This window comes from Colossoma macropomum, unplaced genomic scaffold (genome assembly GCF_904425465.1).
Source record: "Colossoma macropomum unplaced genomic scaffold, Colossoma_macropomum, whole genome shotgun sequence".
NCBI classification, from domain to species: Eukaryota; Metazoa; Chordata; class Actinopteri; order Characiformes; family Serrasalmidae; genus Colossoma; species Colossoma macropomum.
In genome coordinates this window covers 1,285,050-1,296,733 of record NW_023494810.1, presented here as the reverse complement: position 1 = coordinate 1,296,733, position 11,684 = coordinate 1,285,050, and the positions used below count along the sequence as shown (strand labels likewise).

The window sequence follows — 11,684 nt, the reverse complement described above, 5'->3', positions numbered from 1 at the left end:
AATGTGTGTTTCTTAAAAAACATGAAAGCAAGTCTCCCAAAAAGAATGAAGGCTATAATAAAAACAATGAATACAGAGATGTCTGGTATTATACTTAGTTGTTAAGGCCTCTGGGTAATGTTCTGTTAAAAGTACTGTTCTGTTAAAAGTTCTCCTTTTTTCTGACACTGAAAAAGCAACACCTTGAAGGTCAAGGCAGTTTTGACTAGAAATTAAATAAATGAAGATGGTCTCTGACTCTCACTGCTGTACATAGTATAATCTTCTTTAACCCTTGTGTGGTGTTCAGGTCTGTGGGACCCATTTTCAATGTTTACCAAAAGAAAAAATGATGTGATTTATGATAATTTCAGCCTCAGATTCTTGTCCTTTGCTCATTTTCTGTGAAGAACATTTAAAATAACCCATTTTCAGTGTCTTCACTCTGTTCACCCCCCACATTTATATTACACGTGGTGTTGGGCTGAACCCGCGGGGAGTAAAAGTGTGGAGGTGCTGTGTCCTTCACTCTGTTCTCCTCCTACATGGCCTGCTGTTAGTGTGTGTGTGTGTCTGTGTGTGTATGTGTTTATATATGTGTGTGTGTGTATGTGTTTGCATATGTGTGTGTGAGGGTGGATAACATGGACAGGCTGCTGACTGGCTACAGCTGCTAAAGTAGAACCCTATGCTGGACACTTGTGATATTTTAAACATCTGGTATTTTTACATAAATTGTTATGGCTGTATTGATTTGAAAAACAATAATGTGGTGGGTCCAGCAGACCACTGTGTAATAAACACATCAACACCACACAGGGGTTAAGCTAATGGTTCAGCTAGTCGTTTAGTCACATTTGTGAAGTTTCTACTTTAGGCAGGAGGTTTTTGCTTCTGTACCTTTGAGCTAATGTAGCTAACAAGTGATAGAAGCTTAATCCCCACGAATTAGCATCAACATACATCGTCATTAGAATGACAATGAAAATGCAATTGCCTCAAACTGTGTTGAGAAATCTATAAAAATGTGTAAGCTAAACATTAAAATGGACAAAAGTACGAATGAAAAACAGGCATCAAGATGGCAGCTATGTACTGTTTTCATTTTTCATTTTCTGTTCATTTTTACAAATAACAATATACACTGTAATAAGTGGCTCGTCAGATTTACTTACTTTCAATCAAAGTAATTTTTTGAGTTGAATAAAACTAGTTCAACTGCTTGTTATACAACAGTTAGTTCCGGCCACGCAAGCTGGTTGGTTGAGAAGTGTTCTAACTGTGCTGTTATTTCGCCATAACATCACGTTTTTTCACAAACACTGTATCACTCCACTGAGACGCTGTTGCTTTGACGACTTTGTCAGCTGTAGGAGACGCTCAAGCCATTTGAACGTTTTTACTTCTTACTTTGCCACAAACAGAAAATGGACACTTTTAAGATCACATTTGACCGACAGCCGATTTGGTCAGACTCTGAAGATGAGACGACACTAAATTCCCAAACTGTCATCACCACTGAGCAGCTTTTCAGTCGGCAGCTGTGACAGAAGAACAGCTGAACAACCTGGAATCAGCCAGAAATGAACCCAACACCATTCGCCAAACTAAATGGGCTGTAAGATGCTTTACAGACTGGCTGGAACAAAACAACATTAATACTCATCTGGCAAAAACTGACAAAACTGAGCTGAACTTGATATTGCAGCAGTTTTAGGGCTCAGTCTGATTTGGTCAGACTCTGAAGATCAGACTACACGTTTGGCGAATGGTATTGGGTTCATTTCTGGCTGATTCCAGGTTGTTTAGCTGTTCTTCTGTCACAGCTGCCGACTAAAAAGCTGCTCAGTGGTGATGACAGTTTGGGAATTTAGTGTAAGGAGCTGGAGAACGAACTGCCGGCCGTGCAGCGAGTGGGCGGAGCTTGTTACTCTGATGTAGCAACAAGCTGCTCGTTAAGGAACTATAATTTGGTGAAGGAACTGCGAACATTAAAACATATTAAACGCTGCGTTCACGGCCCAGTTTATTAATTTATTACTGTATTTATTTAACTGTTGTATTAAAGCAATAGAACACTCGAGGAGTGTGTTATCGCCAATAACATCACGGCTGTGATGATCTACGGCGACCAAATCACAGCCTTGATGTTATTTTGCGATAACACACTCCCTCTCGGGTTCTACTGCTTAATTACCACATTAAGTAATTTTTTTAAGTAGATCTGACGAGCCACTTTTTACAGTGTATCATATGGTGTCAGAAACCACATAAGCAAGTCTATTTGAAATTATTTAACAAATGTATGCAGTTTGATGATTCAGGTATAGTGTACATACGTTTCCTTTATTTGTTAGCTACATTCCCGATAAGGGAAATTGTGTTCTAGGCTTCAGAGTCCCTTTATGTAGCTCACAACCTGCTCCATGGCTCTCTCTCCAGTAGGAAAGTACATCCTTCTCTTGCTGAAGAAGTTAAATGCACCATGGAAGCCATCAGGAAGGTGATGCCAGGTGACGTCCACTCCAAGGTCCTTCAGCCTCTTCTGGAACAGGAACCCGTCGTCCCTCAGCACATCGTACTCACAGGTCAGGATGAAGGTGGGAGGCGTGAGGCGAAGAACATCATCCTCGGCCAGCAAAGGAGAGAACTCTGGCTGCAGTCCGTCTTTGATGATGTGGTACACCTCACCATCGTGATCTGTGGCCACCTGCTTTTGGCAAATTGCAATGGAAGTTAAAGGAGTTTTGCTTCTATAAGTCTATGAGTTACAGAACTGTAGCAGAACATCTTAGCTTTCAGAGTGTTCAGCTTGTTGTACATCAGTCAATTTATTACACCTATTAATAATAAAACAAGTGATTCCAAACAGGTAGAATACATCAGAAATAGAAGTATTATCATTAGAAAATATTCATATAAGTAGAAATCTATTAACTTTTAACTTAAATACACATTTTATTTAAATAAACTGTGTAAATGAAACTACAACCTTATTTCCAAAAAAAGTTAGGACACTTTGCAAAATGTAAAAAAATACAGAATAAAATGATGTTTAAATGATTTAAATCCTACGCTTCGTTGAAAATAATACAAAGATAACATATCAAATGCTAAAACTAAGAAATTGTGCATTTTTTGAAAAAAATACGCCCATTTTGAATTTGCTGCCAGGAACACGGTTTTAAAAAGCTGAGACAGGAACAATGAAAGACTGGTAAAGTTGTGTAATGCAAAAAAATAATAATAATAATAATAAAAACTAATAAAAAGAAGCATAATCCCAGAGTCTTTCAGAAGTATGACAAGCACGGGCAAATAGCGCAACAATTCAAGAATAAAGTATTCAATGTAAAATAGCAAAGAACTTGGAGATTTCATCATTAACGGTACATTATATCTAGAGAAACCTCTCTTTGCAAGGGACAAGGCTGAAAACCAATACTGGCTGGTTGTGATGCCCTCAGACGGCACTGCATTTGAAAACAGACATGCAACTGTAGTGGAAATCACTGCATGGGCTCAGAAACACTTCTGAAAAACACTGTCTGTGAAAACAGTTCATCACTGCATCCACAAATGCAAGTTAAAACTCTATCATACAAAGAAAAAATCATATATAAACAGGATCCAGAAACGCTGCCGCCTTCTCTGAGCCGGAGCTCATTTGAAATGGACTAAAGTGTCCTGTGGGCCGACGAATCAAAATTTGAAACTCTTTTTGGAAATCATGGATACCATCCAGCTTGTTATTAGCACACAATTTAAAAGCCAGCCTCCATGACGGTGTAGGGGTGCATTAATGCACATTGCATTAGGGACTTATACATCTGTGAAGGCACCATTAATGCTGAATGATATATTCAGGTTTTTGAGCAACATATGCTGCCATCCAGACATTGCTTTTTCAAGGAAGGCCTTGATTATTTCAGCAAGACAAAGACAAACCACACTTTGCATGTATTACGACAGCATTGCTCCGTATTAAAAGAGTCCAGGTGCTGAACTGGCCTGCTTGTCACCACTGAAAACATTTTGCACATTATGAAATGAAAAATATTACAAAAGAGACTCCGAACTGTTGAGCAGCTGAAATCCTGTATCAAGCAAGAATAGGAAAATATTTTGCCTTTAAAACTACAGTATTTTGTCTGCTCAGTTCGCTAAAAGCCTACAGTGTTATTAAAAGGTGATGCAACACAGTGGTAAACATGACCCTGTTCCAACTTAATGCGTTGCATCAACGTTTAAAAAAGTAATATCAAATTCAAAATGGGCATTTTTTTTTTAAATAATAAAAGTTCTCAGTTTTAACATTTGACATGTTGTCTTTGTACTATTTTCAATTAAATATAGGGTTTTAATGATTTCCATATCATTGCATTCTGTTTGTATCTACATTTTCAACAGCATCCTTACTTTTTTGGAAACGAGGTTGTAGTTTGAACCCACCTTTGGCCTTTGGTCACATCTCTCTCTGAATTCGGGCGGTAGAATAGCTGGGTCAAGCCATTTCTTGTAGTGCTGCTTTAGCTCGGCGGGAATGTGCCTGCCTGCTAGAACGTCCTGGCTCACGGACATGTCCCCATTGAGGTACTGCAGGAAGTAGAAGACGGTCCTGGCTCGGAACAATAGGGGCACGGCATGGTTCTGCTGGTAGGACGGCAGGTTGAAATCTGCCATTTGCAGGGCAGGGTAGATGAGGACCAGCGCAAGAGGAGAGGGCAGATGTCCAGCCTGCTTCCTCGCCAGCCTCTGACTGAGAGCGGCCGTCAGGTTGCCCCCAGCACTGTCTCCACCCAACACCACCCTGCCAGGATCAACCCCAAACTCATCCTTTGCCACAGACAGGAAGTGGAGAGTGGCGGCCTCACAGTCATCCAGGTGGGCAGGGAACCTGTGCTCAGGGGCAAGGCGGTAACTGTGAAGAAGAATAAAAGGAAACAATGGCAGAACCCATTTTCAAGCACTTTTTTATACGAACTTTTATAATATTTTACATTTCCATTAAAAACATTAAACTCGCTTGTCATAACCATTATTTGTTGTACAATAATAACTTATCCAGTGCAGTTATAAAGGGGATAACTTTCTGTGTGGTGCTTTTAGTGGTATTACATTTGGACATCTGGTTTCTATTTCTATAAGTAGGTATCTTTAGTAATAACAGAGCATTTCATATCAAACCACTCTAAATGCCTTTGTTTACACCTTAAGAATTTAATTTTGCACATTTTTGAAAAATCAGTGGAATTTTCGTTTAATTATTAAGAAAAATGATGACTGACTAACAGACTGAGTGATAACTATTTATGACATTGCGGCAGACACGTCATGTCTAAATTGCAAATTAAGTATCAAACAAATCCAGGGAGAACATGGATTTATTCACAACTGCACCTTTTCCCGGCCAGGATGACGACAGTGTAACATAGTACCTTCGATGCTATTGCAATAATAATAATAATAATAATAATAATAATAATAATAATTTTACTGTTTAAATAACATAACTTGCTTTCGTCACACAATTACTGAAAATTCTACCCATTATAATAATAATAAGGGGTCCAAGCACCTTTTTTTCTGCAGTTCATTAAAGGTTGAAAACAGATGTTTTCTTACTATTCCTTGAGTTTATATCAAATGTCCTCCAAATGTTTCTTAAAATAACCTGTGGAGTCTCAACATGAATAATTATTAAAAACATCATGACTTTTAAGCAGAGTGTGGCTGCAAGATTTGAACAAATCGGTGTGACTTGGCTTAGTCCGACTTAAAAAGCTACAAATATATAAGCAACTGCCTGATTATAACCAAATTGCAAATATTTGTATGAAATGACCAACAGAGGGCGTATTGTAAATTTATTGAGTAATATAAAAGAAAATTATCATAATAATTGAATGTTAGGAACTAGTTCCTAAAATGGTGCTTGGTTTCTTATTTCTCTCTACCAATAAATTGTTTAGGTGCTTTGTTCAAATTCCACCTGAACTCTCCTGGCCCTTGCAAAGGACAACTTGCAGCAATGTGAAGTTTACATTTTGAGAGCCTTATAAGACACTGAATGCTAATAATTATCAAAAACTTATGATGTTAATGGAGACTTACAGCGCTAACGAAGATTGAAGGTGCTTGGACCCCTATGATTGCCCCTTGCGGCTATATTCATTATTATTAGTAGTAATAGGATAACAGATAAAAAATGTAGTACTAGTGTAATGATAAAAAAATGTCCTTGACAGAAAGTGACTGGTAATAAAAACAAAAGCCATGCAGTTATGTCAGTCCAGCACATCTAGGTTTGCCTAGTAAATTTCAAGTGTTTTGGGAACAACAAAAAGTTATTAAATAATAAATAACATAATGTAATGATCTATTTAAGGTGCATTTGTCAAGCTATCAGCCCCAAGATCCAACATTTTTGAAACAGGAGGTATTCTAGATACAAAGATTGTTTTACCCTTATTTTGATTATTAATTTTATGATTAAATAATTTTATAACTTCATTCAGAATTTGTACTGCTTTCTCAGTCAGGTTAGAGTCATCTACAGTTCTGTTCATCATTCTGGACAATACTAATTATATGTAGTAGACTTACCCAACTGACACAACCGTGGTATCAGTCTCCTTGGCAATGTGCCGGCAAATGTCATCGTATAAATCTATGTTGAGAAAAAGAGTTATACTACATCTCTTCAATGAACATATCGGGCTACTATGATCATTCATATCAGCCAAAGACCTTGCATGCCTTACCTATAGTGCCCAGCACCCATCCTCCACCATGAAAATACATCATCCCTCTCCTTTTCTGATCGGAAGCAGTTGTGGGCTCATACACTCTCACAGGCACACCGCTGAAGGTCATGTCCTTAATGCGGAGACCAGGCGCTGGCAGCCGTTTGAGGGCCATTAAGCTGCCTGTACACCATCGAGTAAAACTCACCTGACTACACAGACCCAGACGCTCAAAGACTCGGCCCTGAAAACAGATTTAGCACAATGAAAAAAAACACAAAAACTATCTCAAACTCATCAAAAGAAGCTCGACATTAACTCCATCCTGGTTAGAAGTCTAGCGCATTGTCAGATTTGTGAATGTTAAAAGAAAATTCTATCATTCTTTCCACATTTCTGCTTAATTAAACTGTGAAGATGTAAATGCAGTCATGCAGAGTGATCAGATGTGAAATGTGCCCTAACCCTAACCCTAACCCAGATGTCTGAAGTGTTTAGTGTCTCTAAAAGCTCATTCACAGAAGGTTTTTACATGAAATGGTACTGGATATGACGTCTGATGCCTGAGACATTTTTTCTAATAGTTTTAAAAGTCTTTTGGCCTAAAAAGTCATTTTTATATCCATTAATGGAGGAGACATTGGTCATTGTGAAGCAAAATAGTGTGGCGTCCCACCACAGGCCTCGCTGCCGTAGGAGTGGGGAAGGCGTAGCCATGTAAAGTGGCTGTGCCGCGAGGCTCTCGGGAGGCGACAAGCTCTTGGGGAGAACTGGACGATATTTGCTGTTGAGATAGTGTTTGAGTTGCTGATGTTACTTTGGCATGTGATGCATGTGCTGTTCTGAGTTGGGTTGTGGGCTGAGTGTCGAAGAAGTGACCTGTCTGCTATCCTGGTCACAAACTCCGCTGAGTGGCGGTCCTGGCCTGTTCAATAAAAGAGCATTTGCCTGCATGCACAGCATGCACCTCTGGTTCTTCTTCACCTAGACGCTACTATATAAAATTTACCACTACTTTGCCATTAACAACATTAGATATAAGAACTCAGAAGAGATTTTTATAGCAAATAAAATGGCTATATGTGTGTTGTAAACAGCACCACCCCTGGTTCTTTTCAGCACGACTGTAAAAGGAGTCAGTGAGTGTGTTTACATACACTTAATAATCTGAAACTGCAGAAAAATCAGATTTTGTCAGTGATCCGATCAACGTGTTTATATGCACTTGAGTAATCGGATAATGGGGAAACTCCAGGTCTACATGAGTCAGACAGTATTTCCAGGTCTACATGAGTCAGACAGGATTTCTGCTTTACAACCAGCCAATAAACTCACAGAAGAAGATGTGATGTAAACATAACGTAAAACTTAAACTTCACACTGCTGCTGTTTTTAAAGCATCGCGCCGCTTTACCTGAAAATATGAACATACATCATCTAGAAGATGAAGAATATTTAAGTCCCTTATTTCGTGTTTGGTTTCAGTGTCAGTCCAAAAGTGTTTTGCTGCGTCTCGTGGTGACGCTGCTCGCTTATTTCCGGTATGACCGTCTGTTCTCGAGCACACGCAGACTGAGAAATCCGAAAGAAATCAGAGTAAGAGTTTACAGCACTGAGAAATCTGATTACTGAGCTAAAATCCAGCTCTCTTAATCGGATTTCTTGAGCATGGTATTTACATGACCATTTGAATAATCGGATAACTGCAGCAATCTGATTGTGATCGGATTATTGAGTGCATGTAAACGCACCCAGTATGTGTCTCTACAAGGTACTATTTTACATCAAACCACTCTGAATGACTGAATTATATAGAAATTTTGAAAATTTAGTGGAATTGCTATATGTTGCAACCCATTTTGACTGAATGTGTTAAGTTTAAAAGGGACATTCTGGCCTAAGACCTTTTTTTGTTGTGTTTTGTAGTGCAGCACTGTATCTCTTCGCCTTACAGCTTTGACTGAATTTATTATTTTCTATTACTGTTGTGTTTTCATCCATTGATGTTCTCTCACTACAACACCCAGCATGCATTGGGCAAATACTTTAAACAAAATAAAAAATGCACTGACACAGGCTGATAAATACAGAGGTGATATTCCGCTTCCTAGTAGTAATGTTAGCTATCTGGCTTTGTTCTGCATTGGTCAACTCGCAGGGAAAAAAGCTCCGCCCAAAGCACAGGTAGACTTTCAAAAGGTCATCTCATCTTCAAAATACCCTATTTGAAGGAGGTTTTGTACTCGTTAAACCAGAAAATCTAATCCACCGAACTATTGTAGTACCTCTGTATAAGGACAGCAGGCAGGTTTTAAACAGATGCAGCAGTGCTAGACATTTTCATTTTGCCTAGAATTTCCATTTAAGTCTGTAGGCTCGTACAGTAACTTGCCTACATTTGAATTCATGTAGAGCTGGTGCAACTATAGCCGCGTGTCTCGCATCTCCACTGCGAAACTTTGCTGAAAAGTAAAATAGTCTTGTAAAAAAGTTTGCAGGGTTAAAGGGTAAATTAGCAGATAGAGGCTATATTAACTCCAGTGTTTTAGACCGTTTATAGTTGAAACTGTGTTGAACGATCAGCAGAGCTTTATTTTACTGTAAAGGCGGATTATTTTATTTTTGCCTATTTTGCAGTTCCATGTTCAGAAGAGTTTGTAGTTTCCTGATTTGAGTTTTAGCAGCATGTTTAAGTGCCTGTTGGTCTTGCCAATAAAAAAAAGGACCTTCCTACTTGTGGTGCTTACTGACTCCTTTTCACAGTCATTGGGTCTTGCTGCAAAGGTAGGGAAAATAATTGTAGATATTTAATTGTAAATCACTATCACTATTTATACACATGGTCTGTAAACATCTCTTAGAAATGCTATGAATCACTTATGAATGTTGCTTTGCGTGTCACTTTACTATAAAGTATATTAACAGCTCCTTAAAATGCTATGAATCACTTATGAATGTTGTCTTGCATGTCACTTTACTATATGGACAGTGAATTACTCATAAATATGCTATGAACAGTCAATCAACTTAAAGTCTCAAACTCTGTGTGGTGGTGGGACAGGTCCATAATACTTATCCATTCCATTCAAGATCCATCCATTCATGTAACATGCACTTTAGTGAGGATAACGTGACTTCCATCACTTTTATGGTGAAGGCAAAGCAAAGCAAATTTATAAAAGACATTTCTTACAAAATCATCAGCACCCTGAGTGAGGAAAGTCAAAGAGCCACCACTCGATTGTACTTTGAAGTAATGCCAAAAAAGGAGTCATTCCTTGTGATAACAGTGCTTGTCACATTTAACCTCAGTTACACAGGATAACTAATGCACAGCTATACTTGTGCCTTCTCCAAAACCATAAGTGAGGAAGAACTTCACTAAAAATAAAACCTCCACAGTAATTGGGATAACAGTGTTAGCATTTACCCCAAGAAAGTTAAACTTAGTTTAAGTAACATTTTCCACAATAATGTATAGAGTGTTGAATGAACAGTATATTTCATATATGAATAATTAGTGTAAAAAGCAGAAAGAATAGCACATTGCAAAATACAAATGCTTGAGAAAAGTTGAAAGTCTAGGCAAAAAGTGTCAAAACACTTTCTGTCCAAAGGGATAAAGCCAGGTCATTTTATGCTGTCAGTCCAGAAAAGAGGAGTTTCACTGAAAATAATAAATAAAATGAGGACTTTTATTTTGAAAAACATCTTTCGGTAAAATGACATAGTAGTCCATATTACTATCATGTAAAACATGTATAGTTTACGAATGTTGATTTAAGCATTCATGAACATGTTATGAAGTGTTTATGTAAGGTGATATGAATGTGTTATGTAGACACCCTTCAAAGAAAGTGTTACCAAAACTTCTATCATTACTCAAACTGAGACAAGCCCAGCTCTATTGTTCAGAGGATTACAGCTGACAGCAGCTTCAGCAGACGATGTAATCTGAAAAACCGGCGTCAGGTTGTTCAAGTTACAAATTTAATTCAATAATACACCCAATGTTCAAGTGTCCAGTGGTTCTGACTGCATGAGTGCATTTGTTAGTGCTACACTTCTCTTATTAAACCTCATTTTCAGGCTGACCTTAGCAAAACAAGATTAGACATTAGCTCACGTGGACTTTGTAACAAGAAAAAAAGTTATACAACAACTTACTCTTAAGTACACACACAGTCCAAGACGGTTAAACGGGAATATAGAGCATGTTTGTGCATTTTGCACTGAAGATGACCAAAGTCCTTTGAAATTCAATTTACAGCAGGCCTAGAGCTTTTGCTCATTTCCCCAGAGCTCAGAAAAAGGAATGATTATGGCTCATGTAACATAAAATATACAGTACACATATATGTTACTATATTTTTCAGTGCAGCAAACAACGTTTAGGGATTTTGGGGACACACCAATTATTAAAGCTAACAAAAGCCAGGATGCACACTTACCAGAACTGCTATTCCTACAATAAAGCAGTGCAAAGCGTGTAGTTTTCCAGGATTTGTAATTCCAGGAGGAATCTCCGAGTTCATTGCTTCTGCATACACCAGGCCAATGAACAACAAGCAGAAGGCTGCAGCCAGTGCAGCAAAACCAATAATCAGAATAGCAGTTGCTGTGTCCATGGTGGCCTCGGACAACACTGAGCAGATCACACACGCCCTCCCTCCTTATAGTGCAGGGACACTGTTATCACACGTTTCACAATACCTGCGCCAGATCTCCTCCAAATGACCTGCGGCCTCGTTTACAAACGGGGCGTACTCGCAAAGCAGCTGTGTAATGTGTAACTTCCCGAGCAGAAAGCGGGGTTTATAGCGACGGCAGATAAATATGCGCATGTTTACGGAAGTTTTGAGCCTTGCGTAGAGTCCTACGCAACTTTTAAGTAAGATCGGGAATCACAGCTAATGCGCAATTCACCGTCCTCACACTCAACTCTGCCACATTCAGCAC

The 11,684-nt window shown here is 38.6% G+C and overlaps 1 protein-coding gene across 2 annotated transcripts; it reads right to left on the bottom strand.

Annotated features, from left to right (window-relative positions):
• Positions 1-2,306: 2,306 nt before the first annotated feature.
• Positions 2,307-11,684, bottom strand: aadacl4 (arylacetamide deacetylase-like 4). Of its 2 annotated transcripts, none has more exons than XM_036559650.1 (5): positions 11,177-11,684; positions 6,744-6,969; positions 6,586-6,649; positions 4,432-4,900; positions 2,307-2,692 (listed from the first exon to the last, which is right to left on the bottom strand). In XM_036559650.1, the coding sequence occupies exons 1-5, from the start codon at positions 11,351-11,353 to the stop codon at positions 2,372-2,374; spliced, it is 1,257 nt and encodes a 418-aa protein (XP_036415543.1). In that variant the 5' UTR covers positions 11,354-11,684; the 3' UTR covers positions 2,307-2,371. The 2 variants fall into 2 exon arrangements, with proteins under 2 accessions (XP_036415543.1, XP_036415544.1); XM_036559651.1 differs by having other exon boundaries at positions 2,307-2,689; positions 11,177-11,682.